The sequence below is a fragment of the Mytilus californianus genome, unplaced genomic scaffold, assembly GCF_021869535.1.
Source record: "Mytilus californianus isolate M0D057914Y unplaced genomic scaffold, xbMytCali1.0.p SCAF_2, whole genome shotgun sequence".
In the NCBI taxonomy this organism is placed as follows: Eukaryota; Metazoa; Mollusca; class Bivalvia; order Mytilida; family Mytilidae; genus Mytilus; species Mytilus californianus.
The window spans coordinates 139587393-139611648 of NW_026262668.1; the positions used below are offsets into that span (position 1 = coordinate 139587393).

Genomic DNA, 24256 nt, shown 5'->3' on the forward strand with positions numbered 1-24256 from the left:
AATAACAAATAATAAAAAAGACTTATTTATCAATTTATATAATTTTTTTTTCTTCAGCTATGCGATATTATGGAATAAAATTCCTGTAATTTTGAACAGCAATTAACATTGTCATTTTACAAGAAAGAAGGTCGTCATTATGGTGTCTTCCTCCTATTACCACTTTTTAAAAATCACTATTCCTTCTATTCCCACATGCAAATAACAATAGATGTTTTGATAAATAAGTTTTCATAACAATCAAGATTAATTAAAAATTCACCTAAGATTTACCTGTATTTTTAAAAAGAAAACATATTTCTTACACTTTTTAAGTATAATATTATTTAAAAAAAAATAATTAATACACAGTTAATTTGTAATATGTTTTTCTTCTTCAAAGAATTACTTAAAAATAAAAAAAACAAGTCGGATAAATAGAAGTAAGATTAAAAAATCATTTAATTTGTAAACTTAGAATATTGTCATCCGAACAAATAAATTGATGATAGATAGTATAATGCTTGCTTGAATCTATTGTTGAATTTGTGTTATAAAAGAAATAAAATAATTTACTTATATTTTTTTCCATTTCTTTCAAATTTATTTTAATTAAAAACACAGAATTCACACACATACAAAAATTAACTATTACCTATCCAAAGAAACACTTGTCAATTAAAAGTTGATTAAACAATGTTTATACAGTATAATCCTTTGTTTGCACAAGTTTCCCCCTATTCCCACATGAAATTTTAACTTTTCTTACAAGATTTATAAAAAGTGGGAATAGGAGGAATGAACCGTCATTATGAATTTGATGCTCGTTATAGTACCTAAATGTCTCAAATTCTTATTGCTTTTAACTTTTTTTTAAAGATTCCACTATTCGCTATATCAATTTTTTTGTGGTTTTGTTAACTTCTTCTTAATGGTACTTTTCAATCATGTGATGGGGTGCATTCAGAAGACGTTAATTGTGACCCACCTGATCTCACTTAATTAGATATGGCTCCATTCAATGTATTTCATTCCTATCTTTGTATTAAAACCGGATGATTTGTGTAGAAATCGGTAACCACCTTTATATGAGTTGCGTCGGATAGAAATCGCTCTTATGCAAATGAATATCAATACATCTGTTAACTTATTTCGGGTTGACAAAATCTCTACTGAAAGTATGTAACTGTTTGAAAATTGAGTTCCTATCAGAACCGTACAAAACAGACCATAATTTATCTTTTATTTCGTATTTGAATGTTCCAAAATCAATCAAAGTCTTATACATGTCCATGTGTATGTGATTTTTATCAGACGCAGCTCATATATAAGCACGTCTGGCGTACACAATTATATGCCCTGGCATCTTGTATGAATTTTTTTTTTAAATATTTACTTAACAATCCTATTCATTTATTAAACCTTTATCAATATTTTTCAGAACATCCTGTAAAATATTGTTATCATTCAAAGCACAAATACTTGTATATGTCATGTGCCAAACAAAACATCTTTTGAGAAATTACATATTTAATTTGTTAAATTGTTGTAAAATATTCATGCACAACATTTACGTGTTGCAAAGATACCAAGACTTATAAAATTCCATGGTTTTATCATGGTTCTACCTTTTTAGTTTCGGTGCCAATAGTTTACCGATGTTAGAATCGCGTTAATCGGTTAAGAGGAGATAAATCAAGGTAACAAACAAAAATGAGGGAATCATATGAGCTCTAAATGGTTGAACTTCTACTTGAGGCAACCTCACAGAAATATTCGATACAGTAATGATTTTTTTATAACACAATCCTTCTGCTTTATGTAGTGGACACAATCACGTGGTACAGCCAATACTTCGAAAAAAAAATCGTGTCACCAAATTATTGCACAACTACAGTTAAAGAATTCAATAATATGTAACATTTACTGACGAAAGATGTATTACATAACCTATAAATACTAATTAAACTTCAGGAAACATCCAAAAGAGGTTCTTGACTTTTAGTAACATATAGGACGCCATCACAAATTTGTTGCAACCACAATCCCGTCCTCTTTTTCTCGAATGTGACCTACTGCATTAGACGTATCACCTGGTTTGTACTTACATAAGCAACACAACGGGTGCCACATGTGGAGCAGGATCTGCTTACCCTTCAGGAGCACCTATTGTTTTCGACTTATGAGTTTGGTATCTTTCGCCTCTCTTTTATATATCAGTTGCCCGTAAAATATCTTACTTAGGATTAAAGATATTTAAACTGATTATTAATCTTATAAGTAACTACAATTCTAGCAAAATGTATGTTCAAATATAACATGACTGAGACACAAATATAAAAATAAGGAGATGTGATATGATTGCCAATGAGACAAGTATCCACCAAAGCTCAACTGAAGTGGACGTAATCAAGCATAAGCAATCATAGTTTGTTCTTATGTTGTGCTGTTACACCACTGTCCCAGGTTAGGGGGAGGGTTGAACGCTCACAAACATGTTTAACCCCGTCACATTCTTTATGTGCTTGTCCAAGTCAGGAACCTGTAGTTCAGTGGTTGTCGGTGGTTCATTTCTGACATATTTAATTTTCGTAAATTGTTTTGTTATAAATTAGGCTGTTAGTTTTCTCAATCGAATTGTTTCATATCTCTCATAGCCGACTATACGGTATGGGTTTTCTCATTGTTGAAGGCCGTACGGTTGCCTATAATTGCTTACATCTACTTCATTTGAACTTTGGTGTACAGTTGTATAATTGGCAATCATACCACATATCCTTATTTTTATATAAACAAACGTATGGCCTTAAAAAAAAAAAATCATTTATTGAAATCACCAAAAATTAAGATTTTTTTTTAAAGATTAGTTATGTCTACAAAGAGAAACTGGAAGATTCTAGAACAATTTCCAAACTAAGAGAAGAAAAAAATATGCTTCAAGAGAAACTAGCAACAAATAAACTACAAATTGAGGCAAGTACCTATTTAATACACGACCAAGTTATGTACCTTCCTTACACAAGGTTAGATTACATTTAAAACGATATTAACCACTTTGACTTACTTTTGTTTTGTTCCATTTTACATTGACACGTACTGCTACTACTTTTCTAATGACAATATAAACGTTCTATTTTCTAAAGTATTTATTCGTTCATTTAATTACACAACCAATGATTACAAATGCAAATCAAAGCATATTTCTGCTACTCTAATAAGATTTTTAAGGATTGTAACTAGTTGATGCATATCACTTTAAAACTTAATGGTATTCCTAGCTTTGCTTTTCAAATGAAAAAAAATACGATACGAGATGCGTTTCTCAAATCACGTTTATTAGGTACGATCCAAAAAAAAAAAATAAAAAAGTCAAACATTTTAGATATTGAGACCATAAAATATGAAGTCCTTATGCAAAACGGCCAAAACCATCCGAGATCTGATGTAATTTCAACCTTAGTTTTAGTTTATTACCAAATTTATAAACTGTAAACTTACAGACAAAGTGAATTCATTAAAATATTTACTTAACAATTTCATAATTTCAATCAACAGGAGTATAAGTCAACAATAGAGGTTACTTCTGAACAAACAGCCACTTTTGACATAGTACTGAATGTGAGACGTGAGGAAGATGAAGGATTACGTGAACAAATTGACTTTTATGAAGTTTTAACAGAATTGGCTGAAGAAGAGTATGTTATAATGCTTTCATAACAACACTTTCAATTCATACACATATATTTTTTCCTTTCTTAATTTCTTAACTTATGATATTCTATTGGATCTTGTCTTCTTTTGAATACGTTATATTGCTTAGGTTTTCGATTTGTTTTGTACCAAGTATGAATAAAGAATTATTTTCAATAGATTTCTCTTATAGGTATTTTCTTTTCTTCTGCACAAAGGGATTTTCTAAAAAACTTTGGAGACTCATTCAAATATTTTTGTATTTTTCATCCCGTTTTCAGCGTTGTTGTGCTGGGACGAAATATCATTGTTGCTGTCTTTTTTTCTTAAATTTTCTGTACATAAAATGTAAACATCATCAGAATTACTAATGTTTTTCTACTCATAAGTTTCCTATACGTGTAGTTTACGACTGTTTTAATTTACAAATTTCACTGAAGTTTTCAACGGGTACTAATTCCACAGTAGGAGGTACTTACCTTTCTTAGATCAGCTCATGTAGTTAAATTTTTGGTTTTCTGTATGGTGTTTGTATAAGTGTTTCTTACTAGTCTCTTTCACATCTTTGCGATATTATTATCTGTCTTTATTTGATTGTATGTTTGGCTGCCATCTTGTATCATATCTTTGTATTAATTTCTAAAGAAATCTAAAAATGGTTGCCAAATATCAAACCGTTTTTTTTATGTTTGAACAGGTCCGTGAGTGTGGATGAAGATTCAATTAAATTATAAATAAATGTATGTGTTAGGTTTTTGACTATCTCGCCGCTATCGATAAAATGTAAAGGTTTTTTTTTAAAAGAGGGACGAAGGATACCAGAGGGACAGTCAAACTCATAGATCGAAAACAAACAATCGTGAACATGCAATTAAACACCTGTTACAATTTATTTTTATAACAATATTGAAGAAAGTTTCTATTTTTGTTATGATATCTTAATTCAAACGTTTTAACTGAGGTTCAATCGTACGTCCACAGATAATCCAAAAAAGAAAAAGAGATTCCTTATTAGTATTTATAAAAATAAATATCAGACAAAAACACATGGGACGATGAAAGGACAATTCATGTATAAAAAAAATGCAATTGATAACCAAGTTGCGCAAACATAATAATAAGACAATACTGAAAATCTAACTTTAATCAATACGTAATCTTACTTTAAATTAATTTTTATCATTAGAACAATTTCATTTAAGTGACACCCATTGCAACAATGCATTATCTCACAGTTGCTTGGTAATTTTAAGCTCACATTCTTTAAATGAATGTATGTATACTTTCAATATAGTTTTATTTTCTATTATTTGTTTAGCATGTCTAGCATGTTTTCCAATGTTTTTCTTTTGCATTAAAATAATTCCTTATAACATCAGATTTTCCTTTTTATCAAGCCAATCAAGATTAACAAGGGCAAATTCATTAACATATTGGAATATGATTTCAGGGAAAGCAAAATGACAGCTGAAAAAATGACGATGAGATGGGAAGATTTGAAGACATGGTTTAGTCAAGGTACAATGTATTTAATTATTTCTTACTATACTATTTAATAACATGTGCATTTAGTTTTTAGTGTCTCTAAAATCACAGATATTCAAATTGAAAAAAATAGCACATTATATAAATAACACATAGCTGAGAGGGTGATAGAGCAGATTGTTACCTCGAGAAAATATTGCCAACTGAGGCGAAGCCAAGGTTGACAATGTCTTTTCGAGGGGTAACAATCTGCTCTATCACCCTCTCAGATATGTGTTATTTAATTTATTATACTGAATGTTCTGTTATTACTGTCGATTAAATTTCAAATTCAAAGTAATAAACTATGACGTCTTGTACATAACAACCATCCGTATTTATAAAGCGCACACTTGATCAAGCGTCTCCGTGAAGGGTAATAGAGTATTTGTCATAGGATAGAGTCGTATTTAAGAAAGCGCACACTTGATCAAGCGGCTCCGTGAAGGTTATAGAGTATTTACCATAGAATAGAGTAAATTAACACCCTCGTATAAGCCAATCAAAATATTGCATTTTTACGTGAAGTATAATAATAATATACTACTCTATGGATCTTTTTTTCTACCTATTTTTAAGACGTCAACATTATCTATGCCGATGATTCGATGAATCTGTTATGTATTACAAATTTGATTTGACAAATCTGGTGAATGATTGTTAAAATTAAGTTATATAAGAGAGGCGAAGAATACTAAAAGGAAATTTAAATTCATATGTCGAAAATAAACTGACAACGCCATGGCTAAAAAAGAAAAAGACAAACAAACAAACAAACAAACAACAGTACACAAAACAACATAACAAAAACAAAGGCTGAGCAACAAATAAGGCAATGCGGTATGATTGCCAATGAGACAACTATCCACCAAAGTTCAAATGATGTGGATGTAACAAATTATAGGCAACCGTACGGCCTTCACTAATGAAAAAGTATAGATTATTCAATGTATTTTTGAGTATACAACCATTATACAAAATAAGAGATTGATATAAGTGTGACACTTTTTTGAATGGTATACAATTTATATCCATGACAGTGTATGTACTTCTCTGTTATTGTACAATTCTGTACAATTAGAATTGATCGATCAGCATGAAAGATATCTGACATAAATATCGGTGGAGCAACAAGTTTTGTAATATGCCACTGATGAGTCTTATGTACAAACGTATAACTTTTTTTATTGAAAAACAATAGACGAAAAACAAATATGATAGACAACTACAAACGAGGGGCGAAAGATACCAGAGGGACATTCAAACTCATAAATCGACAACGCTGTGGCTAAAAAAGAAAAAGACAAACAGACAAACAATAGTACACAAAAAACAACATAAAAAACTAAAGATTAAGCAACACGAACCCCACCAAAGAATGATGGGGTGATCTCAGGTGCTCCGGAAGGGTAAACAGATCCTGCTCCACATGTGGCACCCGTCGTGTTGCTCATGTAAGTACAAACCCGGTAAATAGTCTAATTCGGTAGGTCACATTGTACAAACGACACATACTGAATAACAGGCTACTAATTCGTGACAGGCATATTTACAATGCGTAAGGTTTATCATGGGTTTGAGCGTTCAACTCTTCTTCATCTTAGCAGTTGTAATAAAGCACAACATAAGTTCTAACTATAAAATTCATTAGAAAAAGGCTTTACTCAGCAAATCGACACACGAAAAAAAAACAAAAAAACAAAAACAAAATTCACAAAATGAATAATAAAATAAAATACCAATTGAGGAGTGCTCGCAGATACTGAAAGCTACTTCGCAGGCAGTTACAACTTATAAATCAATCATGCCTCCCAGAGTAAAATAAGCATTACACATTAAATGGGTATAGTGTAAAGACGTCATTAACATTGTTAAAAAAAGGACCCGGTGCAATAACAAAACATAAGCAACAAAATGTTAGACCGTTAAAAATTAGAATAGCAATTGATTAATTTTATGCGTCAGAAGAGATTTTCTGGACTTGCTTTTTAACCGGAACGCGCAAAGCCAAAGAAATATATAAGTACCAAACACTTTAAAGCTTTATGATCAAAAGAAACCTAAAAATATTAGACAAACTCATGTCAGTCTTGCCTACGGGAGCTAAAACCTCAGTTTCTTAAAAATTTCAAAATTTATCAATGGACTATTTTAGTATTCATTTATAAGAATTATAGATCATGTGATATAATTGTCAATGAGATTTTATCGCAGTGTAATGTTTGATTGAATATTAAATATAAGGATGCTCGGTATGTTTGGCAATGTCTATTATAAACCAAGTAGCCAAGAGTGTAAACAACTACATGTCACTTTTGTCATTCAATGATGAATAAAATATAATCCAAGATAGTGTGAGCTACAAAAAATCCACGATATATAGAAATAAGAAGATGTGGTATGAGTGCCAATGAGACAACTTTTCATCCAAGTCACAATGTGTAAAAAGTAAACAATTATAGGTCAAAGTACGGCCTTCAACACGGAGCTTTGGCTCACACCGAACAGCAAGCTATAAAGGGCCCTAAAATGACTAGTGTAAAACAATTCAAACAGGAAAACCAACGGTCTAATCTATATAAAAAACGAGAAACACTTAAGAACCACATTAACAATCGACAACCACTGAACAACAGGTTCCTGACTTTTGGACAGGTGCAAACAAATGCAGCGTGTTTAAACGTTTTAACAGGCGCCGACCTTCACCCTAACCTGAAATAGTAGTGTAACATTACAACATATAACAATATGTGAAACAATTTAAAAAAAATACAGTCCTTGGCCAGATTAAAGCTTATAACACAATCCGAAATTTAACTATGATAGACGACAACAAACAAAAACCACTGGACTACAGACTCCTAACTTTGGATGGATATTTTTTTAGGATTTTGGCGATGATAAACATATAGGTGGGCATGCATCCTTATCTAAGGCGCTGATGTAACTGAATATCAAGGGAATTAAAAAAAATCAGTTTAACCCTTTTCTTTCTATAAAGTTTTTTTTTTTTTTCATATCGGCATTATTACATTTGCATTTATCACTACAATTCAGATGTACCTAATGCAATTTTGTGGTTTTCATAGATCCTCCAGAATTCATAAGACAAAGACTTGAATCAGCCAGAACCTTACTTGACAACCCACATGATCCTACGACAAGACAGGAGGCTGATTTGAAATCTTCTGAGGTTCAGGTGCGTATAACCATGATTCTCAGACAAACCTAACTATTGATAAAAGTTTGTTATATAGAAGTTCATTCGTAGCGAAAAAGGAATAAATACCAATTGTCAAGTCTTTGGTTTGACCAGGGTTAGAGCCCGAACGAACAAGCACACTATACGTCATGCTTTCTTCGATGAAGGGCACGGTTTAAAAGCGAATATACGATTTTCATACAGGTTGCACTTTATAATATAAAGTAAGCATAAAAATATCTATAGGAGAATAAAAACCATTATAGGTGTATATAAAAAACCCCGGAAACCTGACCAAAAGGAAAATGACAAACAGTCCACAAATCATTACACTTGCTCCGATAATCAGACAATACTGTAATATAATTGTTTGAGATGTGTACTTTAAGATAGGTTTTATTATTGTATCATTCAAAATGAGTACTGAAGAGTGTTTTATATCGTTTGCGTTACACCAAACTATTTGTGCAACGATATTGATAAAATGAATCGAAAAAGGTGAAATTATAGCGTTTACAAAACTTTGGTACAACAAATGGACTTCGTCGGTGTCGTTTTATTTCAATTTTTCATTTTTCTCTGAACGACATATTTGCTGGTACAAGAGTTAAAACACATTGCCTGATTGTTCTAAAAGTTGTTTTGATATAAAACAATTTGTTTTTGGGTGTTTTTTATTTATGAATTCTTTTAGCCCTAAAAAATTATTGCTTTTAATTATATTTGTACTTATATGGTATCAAAAACAAAAATCATAGACAAACGCAAAATCCACACGTATATCAAGCATAAAATATTGACATCTTCGTACTATGAAAATCAAAATTATTTCATTTTTCCTTAGATGCAGTTCTTGGACCTGTACAGGAAGTTATTGAGCACTAATTGTATAGTTTTATCGTTGATATTCACCCTATATGTACCAAGTGTTAGATTAGTTTTATTGATATTAAAGAAATTTCTTGGTATTCATAAACGGAAGATTTTATACACACAGAAGAAGAAGTATACTTAACAACAAAATTATTTTCATTAACCTGTGTATAATATGACGCATGTTTCTTCAAAAGTGATGATTTTCTAAAAATTGTTTGACATTTCACAGTGATATCATACTTTAACTTTGTTTAAACCTGTTTATTTACTTTTGACGTTAATTATTTATCCCTTGTAATTTTTTATTAACTGTGTATTTGCATTCAGGTGTCACAGGTCAAATTTATTCGTTCATTGTGTGTTGATTTACGTTTTTTTTATTGAGTTAAGCCTTCCAATTGATATTTTATAGTGTGTTTTTCTATGTTGTGATGTTATACTATTGTTTCAGAAAAGGGAGAAGGTTTGGTACCATTAAAACGTTTTTAATCCCGCTGCAAATGGTTGCACCTGTCCTAAGTCAGGAATCTGATTACAGTAGTTGTCGTCTGTTTGTGTAGTTCATACGTGTTTCTCGTTTCTCGTTTTTATATAGATTAGACCGTTGGTTTTTCCGTTTGAATGGTTTTACACTAGTAATTTTTTGGAGCCCTTTATAGCTTGCTGTTCGGTGTGAGCCAATGCTCCGTGTTGAAGGCCGTACCTTGACCTTTAATGGTTTACTTTTATAAATTGTAACTTGGATGGAGAGTTATCTCATTGGCACTCATTCCACATCTTCCTATATCTATGTAAAGAAAAAGCAAAAAACTATTGATGAATATATAAATATTTTAAATATTAATTAATACCAACCTAATCTGACATATCTATATAATTTTCAGGAAAGCCTAGATCAGCAAATGAAAATGGAAGGCAAGGACCTCGAGTGAAACATGTGATTAGTAAAATTTTCTTTTTTATATTTTTATTGTTTTCCCCTTTTCAGTTATTGAAATTATGTCCTTTACAACAGATATATTACTATTATTAAATCATTACTATTGGTAATCAAAAGAATAATTATTTCCAAACAGAGGACATGGCGGAGCACTATTTGAAATTAAGAAATTACAAAGAAACTAAGGTTCCAACTAAGGATGATCTTATATTGAGTGTCTTGGACGGAACAAATGTATGAAGTGCTAGTCTTATTACTGTCTTATTATAAGTGTGACAATTCAATATGCACAATGTTACAATCGCTATCGGATTAATTGAACGTATTTTATCTATTATGCCTTTTAATTTTTTGATTAAAAAATTGTAAGTTATATGGTTTGCTACTGACCCCCTACAGATCCATAGAGTTTCAGTAAAATCCATAAAAGGATGAGGCAGACGGCTAAATCTTCTATGGATTTTACTTACCCTATATGAATCCATAGGGGGTTAGTAGCGAACCGTATAACGAATTTATCGCACAAGGGACTTTTACTGCCAGGTCTTGTATAAAAAAAAAACAATGAAATACAATATCAAAACATTATAGACGTGACGTCGTGATACCCTATGAAATCTATCTACTGACCCCTTACGGATCCATAGGGGTCACCACGTGATGGCGCTAAACCATTCACAAAGTGATAATTTACCCGAGGTGCGATAAATTTGCTTAACTTGGTTTTAACATTTTTATTCTACATGACTGTTGTAATTCTGTAAAGTGTGTTTATTGAATTCATGAGTCTCACCCTACTTTTCTAAATTCCAAAATTATTATCACTAAAAAAATAATGTCGACTTTATTTCATTTCTCTTTTAAGTTTATTTGTAACACAGACTGTTAATTGACAAACATTTTCTGACACTGGTGACTTTCTAAATAAGCTGCAATGAAAACAAAATTTAGTAACGATTTTCGACAATGGTTTTAGTAAACCTTAAACATAGCACCGACGTCAGCTTTTAAATTTTGTGTGTTGATTAGAGACGGCTGACAGACGACTGATGACGGAAAAACTTACACTAGCCCTTCGAGACGGGTGATCAGAGTAAACTATTTGAAACTTTCTTAACATTATATATTCTAACAATTCAAAAAAAGATTAATAAATGAATAAGGAATCTAAACAGTTTTTGATTCTGTCGGGCTTGCGCATCCCTTCATTCAGGAGTACTTGATCCAATCTTATAACTTAACATTATATAAATAACACATAGCTGAGAGGGTGATAGAGCAGATTGTTATCCCGAGAAAACATTGTCAACTGAGGCGAAGCCAAGGTTGACAATGTCTTTTTGAGGGGTAACAATCTGCTCTATCACCCTCTCAGATATGTGTTATTTAATTTATTATACTGAATGTTCTGTTATTACTGTCGATTAAATTTCAAATTCAAAGTAATAAACTATGACGTCTTGTACATAACAACCATCCGTATTTATAAAGCGCACACTTGATCAAGCGTCTCCGTGAAGGGTAATAGAGTATTTGCCATAGGATAGAGTCGTATTTAATAAAGCGCACACTTGATCAAGCGTCTCCGTGAAGGGTAATAGAGTATTTACCATAGAATAGAGTAAATTAACACCCTGGTATAAGCCAATCAAAATATTGCATTTTTACGTGAAGTATAATAAAATAACATCAAAGTATTTAATGAATTAATGGAATTTTCACTCAGTTGACTATTATATGCTACCAAACGCTATGTTTCTGTGTTGTAGTTTTGTGTAGTTGTTTTAGTCATCGATACTTACTCAACTTCTTATTGTCGTTAGGGGTGGTAGATTAGAGTCTAATGTTCTCCGTATTCAGCAAACTCATGTGTTCTGTATGCTATTGTGGTAAAGTTTGTAAAGTTAGCTTTCTTAGTATTTTGTTAGCGTACATAATAATAAGAAACAAAAATATCACAGAAAACGCTCTTTGTTTTAGATTCATACCTTAGATAAAATCCAAAACTGTATCACACATATAAAAACGTATGGAAAAAAATAAGAATTGGTATATATAAGTATTTCAAGGATACAAATATTAATACATAAACTAAATATGACTTTTATTATGTATTTTCAGGAAAGCCTAGACCAGCAAGTAAAGTAAATGAAAGGCAAAATAAAATTTGTGAAAGGCAAAATGACATTAATAAAAAGCAATCAGAAACTCGATGGAGACATGTTATAAGTCTAATTCTCTTTTTTATATTTTTATTTTTTTCCCCTTTTTTCAGAGTTTAATAATGATTTATCTTTGTTCAACCATAGCAAACAGTTTGTCTGATTTCTGTAACATTGTTATTCATTGATGAATGTATTTAGATTATGGTGCAAACTATTTTTATGGCAAAACTATCTTCTTCGTTTGATGTGTTTGTGCTTTTGATTTTGCCATTTGATTAGGGACTTTCCGTTTTGAATTTTCCTCGAAGTTCAGTATTTTTGTGATTTAACTTTTATTTCAATTGATGGCACATCAATATGTTAACATGTTTGTATATCTTTTAAATACGAAATACATATAAAACAAAATCAGTCTTAAGCGTTAGTTCTATATCTTTTTTTTTCGAGTGGTCTTCCCGTGTTGTTGATATGCTTGGACAAGCCAAAATGTATATGTTCTGTTATTTCAGCTTAACAACATCCAACAGTACAATAAACAGTGTCTTTCGATTTTATTTTGAACAAGAATTTATTTGTGCCTTAAATTCTATATATTATTCTGTAATGAAACAAAGGTTATTGCATGTTTGTTTTGTTATAGTATATGGCAATAGATGTATATTCTTTCAATTACATTTTGTATCAAAAGTTAAATACCAATTGTTCACCTTTTTTATTCAGGATTTTTTATTCAAAATATCATACATTTCTTTTGAGCATTTGGAGGAATTAAAGAATATATTTATAACTGAAGACATTAATTGACCATTTCATTTTTTCCAAATTATTGCAACAAATCGTATTATGATTTAAATATTTTTATCGCAGATATTTCAACTTGATATGCAATGAAATTGGTGTGATATCATATAAGTCCATATGTAAGATCAAAAGTCATAATATTTCATGTATATATTTAGTATTTCAATTCTATTTTAACGTTCAATTTATATTTTGTTTTATTTCCGATTGTTATCTTAACGTGTTTCCAAAAAGTCTCGTGTGTATTGGAGCTTGCATAAGGTAAATTCAGAAAAGCGCTTCAGACGCATGAAATTATTAAACCTGTTGTTTTAAATTTTTTAATATTGCCTTAACGGAAAAAAATTTCTAACGTGTTCACACCTTTTCAAAAGGGATTATCAGTACTTTAAAGGGACTTAAAAATTGATTTTTAGAATTATTGAACTTCCCAAAAAAGGGAAGCGAAACTAGTTTTGAATTACTTCTATTTTTTTATGCTATTCTATGGTAAATATAAGCGTTGTATGTAATGTTCAATGTTTCCCTTTTTTACCTAGCGTGTGTTATCCCTACTAAAACAGCATTTTGTGCCAGTAAACGTTTTAATCAACATATTTTTTAGACTAGATATCTTGACTTACATCTAGAAATTGACAAAGAGGGTCGGTTGAAAACAAAACTTTACGACAAAAGAGATGATTTCAGCTTCCCAGTTGTGAACTTTTCATTTCTATGTAGCAACATTCCAGCAGCGCCTGCATACGGAGTATATATCTCCCAATTGATATTCCCGGGCTTGTGTTTCCTATCATGATTCCCTTGATAGAGGATTGCTGCTCACAAGGAAGCTATTAAACCAAGTGTTCCAAATGGTGAAGTTGAAATCATCTCTTCGTAAATTTTACGGACGCCGTCATGAGTTTGTTGACCGTTATGGAATAACCGTTTCACAGATGATATCGGATATGTTCTTTATTTCGTAACTACAATACCCTTCCCTTTTCACGAATGTTATTTACCGAATTAGACTATTTACCGTATTAGTAATAACATAAGCAACACGACGGGTGCCACATGTGGAGCAGGATCTGCTTACCCTTCCGGAGCACCTGAGATCACTCCCAGTTTTTGGTCTTTAGTTTTCTATGTTGTGTCATATGTACTATTGTTTGTCTGTTTGTCTTTTTATTTTTGACCATGGCGTTGTCAGTTTGTTTTCGATCTATGAGTTTTGACTGTCCCTCTGGTATCTTTTGTCCCTCTTTTACAGGATCCTGACTTGGGACAGGCACATACAGAATGTGGCGGGGTTACACATGTTAGTGGGCGCCCAACCCTACCCTAACCTGGGACAGTGGTGTAACGGTAAAGCATATGAACAAACTATAAAAATCAGTTAAAAAAAGCTTAACACACTGGATCGATACAAAGCAGAAAAATGAGTAACAAAACGCAGCTCGGACATGGCAGTGTATTTATTCTTTTAGTTGACATTAGTGGCTTACACATATTGATGTATGTCCTATAGTTGTTTTTTTGTGTTGGTGTTTGATATAGTTTCAAAGGATTGGTTATGTATTTAGTCGTATATATCTTCTTAAATTAAATATACCACTATTTTTTTAAAATGCATCATAAAAGTTTGCTTTCTTTTATCCAAAAGCCATTTTGATTGTTAAAAGTAAGAGATAACAATATTGTATTGAAGCCTGGTCTAGGTAAAACGTGGGTGGTAATTGGATATTTTGGACAGTTAAACCATGTTTTAGTAGGACAAACTTCAAATACAATACGGTTACCTCTATTTTAATGGAAATTGAACAAATCAGTCCATTTTAGTCATTATTTTGGTATTGAAATACATGATGAGATTTTTTTTATATATGTATTGTTGATCGTTAGAGAAATTATGAATATCAGTGTATCACCTTAAATTGTGATCCAATGGATGGATCTGTCGTAAGGTTGTCACTTGTTTAAACGTACTTATTATATATTTCTGTGACTGCATCTTACGATCCTTTACGATAGATAATTTAGCTAATCTGCAATCAATTCCATCTTCATGCCTAATATATCATGTACTATGTCACAACTCTTGATTCTACTGACGAGGAAAGGTAACACCAGGTCATCGAAAGCTGTATTTTTAGTTCAGTCTAGGTGGAACTGTTGCAGAGTTGTCTCTTGTTTATACGTACTTATTATAAATACTACATACACTAACAAGGTCAACAACTTGGTTCAAGTGCAATATTTCATAAACTATTGGTTTTACCTTCTCATACTTTACACTGTTCGAAAGATCGATATTTTTTTTTATTTGAAATGAACTTTTAGCAAAGAAAACAAAAGTTCTAGTTTAATAGTTTAGTAGCTTAGTCTTTAGTTTTCTATGTTGTGTCATCTGTATTATTATTTGTCTGTCTGTCTTTTTATTTTTGGCCATGGCGTTGTCAGTTTGTTTTCGATCTATGAGTTTGATTGTCCCTCTGGTATCTTTCGTCCCTCTTTTAGAGAGATATCCTAAATGTTCGAAGTCGGACACTTAATATGACTCACCCGCTTCATCTGACTGGAAAATTTTTGGGCATACCTGTTCTGAATTTGAGATCACTGCATGCTTTTAAGATGTAATTTACACAACCTTACCGTACCTTCACAGCGATTCTATTTTATAATCCTCCCATTTTCGAAATTTTTCCAAAAAATAATAGTTTTCCCCTGAATAATATTAAGCCTCCTGAAAGGAATGAATGAAATGAATCACGATATCTGATTTGTCAAATTTTGAATAGAAAAATCGAGATGAAACTCGTTGAAAAATTCAAAAAAAATTCACCGATACTTTTCTAAATAAACAAGTTGTTGACCTTGTTAGTATATTCAGTATATACATATATCCGATTTCACCTGGATAGATGCACGCTTGATAAAGCTAGTTAGTCTAGCGAAATATTGCGTTTATTTTCATCATTTTGTAAATATTTTAAACATTCTTATATTTACATACTAAATAGTGTGTTAAAATTACATTGTTAGGCAATCTATAATTTTATTTGTGTAATTGAATTAATCTCTGTACTGATTAATCCACACTCCCATAGATTTGTATGTCATGTGCTGCTATTTATAGGCACTTATATACATATATACATATAAACAAGTCTAAATTGAAAACAACGTTCAAACCTATGATTGCGTTGGATAAAAACCGCGATTTTTATACGTGTGCATGCAAAACAAATTTCTTGGTAGAGTGGTCTAAATACAGCACAAACAACATTTTCCAAAAGACCAAAAAAGTGAAAAAGTATATTTTAACAAAACGCATTTGACTAGCAGGTCGAACAACGGATGTTCTTAAACCCTGCTGACTGCCATGGCGATTGCCAAATAAACAGATCACCAGATGTAAAAATGGATCTTAATTTATTAATAATATACCAAACAGAAAACAATAAACTTGCGGAAAAGATGGTATACCGCAAACATAAGGTGCAAAAATGTGTACACCATATCCGGATTTCGACAATAAATGTCTCTTCAGTGATGTTAGGAATCGAAACGGTATTTGGAAGGCCATATAATTTACCTCAATTTGGGATTGACTCTTGAATTTTGAGGAGTCAAAATAGGATGAACGGATCATATAAACCCGAAGGCAAATATAATACAAGCCCAAACAAAAAAATATAAACAAGTCTAAAATGAAAACAACGTTCAAACCTATGATTGCGTTGGATAAAAACCGCAATTTTTATACGTGTGCATGCAAAACAAATTTCTTGGTAGAGTGGTCTAAATACAGCACAAACAACATTTTCCAAAAAACCAAAAAAGTGAAAAAGTATATTTTAACAAAACGCATTTGACTAGCAGGTCGAACAAGGGATGTTCTTAAACCCTGCTGACTGCCATGGCGATTGCCAAATAAACAGATCACCAGATGTAAAAATGGATCTTAATTTATTAATAATATACCAAACAGAAAACAATAAACTTTCGGAAAAGATGGTATACCGCAAACATAAGGTGCAAAAATTTGTACACCATATCCGGATTTCGACAATAAATGTCTCTTCAGTGATGTTAAGAATCGAAACGGTATTTGGAAGCCCATATAATTTACCTCAATTTGGGATTGACTCTTGAACTTTGAAGAGTCAAAATAGGATGAACGGATCATATAAACCCGAAGGCAAATATAATACAAGCCCAAACAAAAAAATATAAACAAGTCTAAATTGAAAACAACGTTCAAACCTATGATTGCGTTGGATAAAAACCGCAATTTTTATACGTGTGCATGCAAAACAAATTTCTTGGTAGAGTGGTCTAAATACAGCACAAACAACATTTTCCAAAATACCAAAAAAGTGAAAAAGTATATTTTAACAAAACGCATTTGACTAGCAGGTCGAACAACGGCTGTTCTAAAACCCTGCTGACTGCCATGGCGATTGCCAAATAAACAGATCACCAGATGTAAAAATGGATCTTAATTTATATATATACAAACAAGTCTAAATTGAAAACAACGTTCAAACCTATGATTGCGTTGGATAAAAACCGCAATTTTTATACGTGTGCATGCAAAACAAATGTCTTGTTAGAGGGGTCTCAATACAGCACAAACAACATTTTCCAAAAGACCAAAAAAGTGAAAAAGTATATTTTAACAAAACGCATTTGACTAACAGGTCGAACAACAAATGTTCTTAAACCCTGCTGACTGCCATTGGCGATTGCCAAATAAACGGATCACCGATGTAATAAATGGATCTTAATTATAAATTTAATACAAAACAGAAAACAATAAACTTGCGGAAAAGATGATATACAACTCGTCTAAACATTAGCCCAACAATGTTAAATCTGTAAATTTGCTTTCGCAAATTTTTTGTTCTTCCCTCGCCGGGATTCTAACTCATGTTACTGAGATATCGTGACACCAAATCGCCTGCACTGTATCCGACGCGGTAGACCACACGACCACCTAGGCTTCATATATATTTGGTGCCACGATATCTCAGTAGCATGAGTTCGAATCCCGGCCAGGAAAGAACAAAACATTTGCTTCCGCAAATTTACAGATCTAACATTGTTTGGCTGTTGTTTAGACGAAGTATATATATATATCAAAATATACTTTTTCACTTTTTTGGTCTTTTGGAAATTGTTGTTTGTGCTGTATTTAGACCCCTCTAACAAGAAATTCGTTTTGCATGCACACTTATAAAAATCGCGGTTTTTATCCAACGCAATCATAGGTTTGAACGTTGTTTTCAATTTAGACTTGTTTATATATATTATATATATATATATAAGTGTAAATTGAAAACAACGTTCAAACCTATGATTGCGTTGGATAAAAACCGCGATTTTTATACGTGTGCATGCAAAACAAATTTCTTGGTAGAGGGGTCTAAATACAGCACAAACAACATTTTCCAAAAGACAAAAAAGTGACAAAACGCAATTAATACAGATACAAATGATACAAACGATACAAACGATACAAACGGTGACAAACCAATATTCATTAAAGAAACATACGTATTTGGAGCCTCAACCCCAGCCAAATAACTCTGGCTTACACATAAAGAAATATTCAAAGGGATGGCAATGTCAATAAAAAGAGAACACATAAGGGAATTCAGAGAATAGGCAAAATGTGGAGATTATACCTAGATACAGAAGAAGACAGACTTAAACTCCTAGGTGAAGGAGTAGTTCTCAGAGGAAAAACTATCCCCCTTCTACCCCACAACCGAAACAATCCGGCCTTCAACAATGAGAAAAAACCATTACCGTATAGTCAGCTAAAAAGCCCCAACATGAAAAATATAAAACAATTGAAACGAGAAAACAAACGGCCCAATTAATAAAAAAAAATTATAACAAAAACAAATATGACAGACATTAACCAACGACAACCACTGAATAACAGGTGTCTGACTTGGGCGGATGTAGTTAAGTTAAACTTTTTTGTGAGCGCTCAACCATCCCATAACCAAAGATAGTGGTTTAACACCAAAACTTAAGATCAAACTAAAAATCAGTTACAAATTGCTTAACTCAATAGATCGATACGAAGCACAAAAACAGCTTAAAAACAAAAGGAAGATGTGGTATGAGTGCCAGTGAGACAACTCTCCATCCAAGTCACAATGTATTAAAAGTTAACAATTAAAGGTCAAAGTAAGGCTTTCAACACGGAGCCGTCGCTCACACCGAACAGCAAGCTATAAAGGGCTTCTTAATGACTAGTGTAAAAATTTCAAACAGAAAAACCAACAGTCTAATCTATATAGAAAACAAGAAACGAGAAACATCAATGAACCACACCAACAAACGACAAACTTCAAAAGCAACCTAAGAAAAGTCAGAGTAAAGATTATGCCATTGTCTGCTGATGATGGCCAGATACAGAGAGAATTAGAGATGAGAAACATAAAAATCATTTCATTATGCAGAGAAAGGTTGAGAGTTGACAATAAAATGACAAACTGCCAGACAGGAGACAGAGTATTTTTTGTGAGAAATTTGAAAAACAATTACCCAAAACAACGTAATTCGGGAAATACCTAGCTACGGTTTCACCACTTTGGACAGATTGAAGAAAACACTCTATTTATTTGTAGTAAATGCCTCCAGCCGTACAAAGACTTGTAATTGCTAATATCCACGTCATTTGAACTCTGGTTGATAGTTGTCTCACTGGTCTCACTCATACAACATCCCCTTATCTCTATATATAAATACGAAATATTGGATAACTACCTTTGTCTTTTCTGAATATCTGTGATCAGTTGTCTTAATTCAGAAATCACATCATTGTCGTTGGTATCAACAGCTTCTGTTGTTATAATAGAAAATAGATAGCATATGGTAATGGCAAAAATGATACGAGCATTGACCGACATTTAAATGTATGTCTTATCTCAATGTTTGAATTCCATGATATACATAATATCATGTACGATAATCTAACAGAACATAACCTTTGATCGAACTCGTACCCTTGGATGATGGACTGTGATCAGTCATTAATGAATCAAATAATCATTTATAAAAAGTAAAATCACAAAAATACTGAACTCCGAGGAAAATTCAAAAAGGAAAGTCCCCAATCAAATGGCAAAATCAAAAGTTCAAACACATCAAACGAATGGATAACAACTGTCATATTCCTGACTATGTACAGGCATTTTCTTATGTAGAAAATGGTGGATTGAACCTGGTCTTATAGCTAGCTAAACCTCTCACTTGTATGACAGTCGCATCAAATTATAAGCTAATATTTTACTTTATGTTCTATTACAATCAACCAATAACCGCTTCTACTTTCTTTTAATTTTACGAACACCGTCACGGGTTGGTTAACAGCCTTTTGATATTGTGTACAACACTAAAGACTTTAGTTGAGGAATTAATGATCCTGATAACACTATTATATAATCAATCTGCACTTTACATCAGCACTTTTGGAATAACTGTTCACATTTAGAAATACTGAGAACTTGACAATGCATTCTTTTCTTTATGAAGAAAAGGCGTTCCTTTCAGTTTTGGTCTATTGCTGATAAATGAGAATATCCTGCCTGATAGCATTTCATTTTCTAGGAAATCAGATACGGTATGTATATATAAATGGCACTTTGATAAAAATTAAGTAAGAAGCTTATCTTATATCTGTTAGCATCGAATGTAAGTATTTGAATTGTTTTATTCGTCATTATAATGAATTTTTATACCTCTTTTTGGTGACTAAGTTTTATTTTCCTTATAATATTTACCTGTTATATTATATTATTAGCTGCCTGGTATCTTCGATGACTTTGTACAAACACTAGAGGGTACAACCAGCTCAGTAGTCAGTGAGCTATAGTCTCCATGTTAGATCATAGATCTTATCATTTTCTATAAATTTACCGCGTGTAAATATTTAAACATTTCTACACACAGGCATGAACTTACATAGCTTTTTGGAATGTTTGGATTATAATGCTTTTTAACTTCTTAAAAGATTTAGCTCTCTAACTGTTTTGTTTATTCGAGCGCCACTGACGGGTGTTTCATAGGCGAAAGTGGTCTTGTTATTTAGATTATAAGCCGTGCATCTTTGATGTTTATATTTTTTTATTAATATATGTAATATTGTTTAATCCTTTTGGTTCAGGGATTTTAAGCATTTTCTAACAGAAATCATTTAAACAAGATCACTAACAAAGGCCATATTGGATTTATAAAAAATAAAATTAACGGAATATTCTAGATAACTCAATATACAGAAAATCTGTCTTTCCTTAGTCAAGTGTTTTCGCACGAAAAATGTGAAAAATATAAAATTCAGGGGTAGAATCTTGTGAAGAAATTTATTGTTTCCAAAACAGGATATTGCTTTGCTGCAATAGCAGCCATCTAAGTCTGATGAAAACAGGCCTATTGTCGTATTGTCCAAGAGGAAAATACATGTCATATGCCTTGAAACTTGATGCAAGAAACTTCCAAAATAACGGATTACAGAAGCCTTTACTTGCCCAAATCCAATCAATAACGCACATATCTGTCCGAATGTGTTTATTGGATCTGTAACCACAAAATAAAGCCGTTACAAAGAAACGTTCACTTAATAAACTAGAAAAATTGGGAACCTTGGATAGAAATTTATTTCACAGCTTCTTTTCTCTAAGAAGGAAATATCAACGAGAATAAGAATAATAATAAGAATAAGAATATTTTATTGAATCCAATTAAAGTGTCCCTTTCCTAGCATATACATATATATATATATATATATATATAGTATTAGTTATATAGTAATTTTTAAGATGTATTACTGTAACAGGGGTCTTAGACGGAATAAAATGATCAGGTTTATAGATGTTTATTTTATTCGACATTAATAAATAATCCTGAAAGTACACAAATAACAAAACTAAAACAAGAATAATCAATATTAATTATTCTGAAAGAAAATAAGTATCACTTTAAAGGGGCATCAGCTGTCAAATTAATGTTCACCTATTCGACTCAAATTTTCATATTTGATTTATAACATACTAAAACGTATATCCAAATTATTAAAATTCTAAAACAAACAATTTATCATTATTATAACATGTATCATCATTTGGTGTGTATTTTAGTCTAGACACAATCTAATTAACTATCGAGGTGACCTCCGAAGACTGCCGACGGTCATATAACCCCATATAAACATAATTATAGCTATAGATAGATAGCGAACTCGTGCAATTGGATTTTTCTAGTTCTGTTTGATTTCATATTATAGGTTAAAAAATATGTTACTAGTAATCATTTTACCTGTATAAGAATGAATCTTTGTGGATAGAATCAGTCAATCAAAGGTTAACCCTTGTTTCACTTTCAATGTTGACATTTTTTCCTTTTAATAACTTAACACGCCTAATCCATGCGTAACCCATCTCTAGCTAAGGGGTTAAATTGAAGGTCCCATGAATACTGATTCAATGAGATCGAATTATTTACTTGCAAGTGAATAATTCATCAGCGATGTTTCTCAGCTTATTTTGACAAAATGGAACCAAACTGGCTGCTAAAAGCGAATTATTATTTCACTATTTCACTTTAATTCATGATTGAACAAAAAAAAAACACATATTTTTATTTTTATATATCTCGTTGCTAATGCCCATTTAAAACACTCTACCACATTACATTGAAAATAAATGAATAAATTACTATATTCCATAACAGATGGTGTAGATAAAATAGAATATATTAACCCCCTCTGATACATAAAACATAAACTACATCATTATTATAAGCATATTTAGTTTCTTGAATGCAAATTTTCTCCTATTTCGAAACAAGTTCTAATACATCTTGACACTGACATATTAAAATTTTCAGACTGACTGGACATCAACCAACTGTACATTGTATACATGCTTCATTAAGAATAAAATTCCTATCATTAATGATATAACATTCCTTAGAATTTTCAAGATAGTTTGCGCATTTTAACGTTGAATCACATACTTTACTTACGTACAAGTTACAATTAAAAAAGGGCTCATTTCCCCCCAAAATCAATAGTATACATACCAAAAAGTAAAATATCATAAAAATCGAGCTCCAAGGACAATTCAAAACGGAAAGTCATTTATCGAATTAGACTGTTTACCGGATTTGTAATAACATAAGCAACACGACGGGTGCCACATGTGGAGCAGGATCTGCTTACCCTTCCGGAGCACCTGAGATCACACGCAGTTTTTGTTGGGGTTAGTGTTGCTTAGTTACTCTTCAACGGTTTCGGTAATTATACATCCTCGGATTTCAAATGTTTGGCTTTGAGCGTTCCTGATGAAGGTAAATCCAGAAAAGCGCTTCGGACGCATGAAATTATTAAACGTGTTGTTTTCAATTTTTTTTTTAGTGTTTAGTTTTCTATGTTGTGTCATCTGTACTATTATTTGTCTGTTTGTCTTTTTATTTTTGGCCATTGCGTTGTCAGTTTGTTTTCGATCTATGAGTTTGACTGTCCCTCTGGTATCTTTCGTCCCTCTTTTATCAATTGGCAAAATCAAAACAAAAACTCAAACACATCAAACGAGTGGAAAACAACTCCTGACTTTGTACAGACGTTTATTCATGTAGAAAATGGTGGATTATACCTGGTTTTATAGCTAACTTAACCTCTCACTTGTATGACAGTCGCATAGAATTCCATTATATTGACAAAAATGTGTGAGCAAAACAAACAGACAAAAAAGGTAAAATTGTCAAAAATTGGTATACAGCAGTCAACATTGTGTTATAATCTTAATCGCTATAAAACAAATAACTATTTCAATAAAAGCAACAGTAGTATACCGCTGTTCAATAGTCATAAATCGATTAAGCAACAAAGAAAAACAAAATGGCATATAGACACTCTATAGACAAACTAAATAAGCAATATTCTATTATAGTATTCTTTTAAAATAAATAAAAAGTGTTTAAGAAAATATTCTTGTCAAAAAGAGGAGAATCAACTTTAATCAGGAAATGATAGAAGTCTGAGGCACATTGAATTGCAATGTTGGTATTTACATTATTAAT

At 31.7% G+C, this 24256-nt stretch overlaps 1 protein-coding gene across 3 annotated transcripts in view; it reads left to right on the forward strand.

Moving 5' to 3' along the window:
* LOC127731244 (tropomyosin alpha-4 chain-like) overlaps positions 1–24256 on the forward strand; it is a 92606-nt gene that overhangs the window by 30023 nt on the left and 38327 nt on the right. The window contains exons 8-13 of one of the 3 annotated variants that reach the window (XM_052240263.1): positions 2842–2952; positions 3535–3674; positions 5120–5187; positions 8283–8392; positions 10156–10215; positions 12333–13696. In XM_052240263.1, the coding sequence (XP_052096223.1) occupies positions 2842–2952; positions 3535–3674; positions 5120–5187; positions 8283–8392; positions 10156–10203 (477 nt within the window). In that variant the 3' untranslated portion in view covers positions 10204–10215; positions 12333–13696. Of the gene's footprint in view, positions 1–2841; positions 2953–3534; positions 3675–5119; positions 5188–8282; positions 8393–10155; positions 10216–12332; positions 13697–24256 lie in introns of those variants that run through there. The other 2 variants (XM_052240262.1, XM_052240264.1) reach the window with 2 other exon arrangements.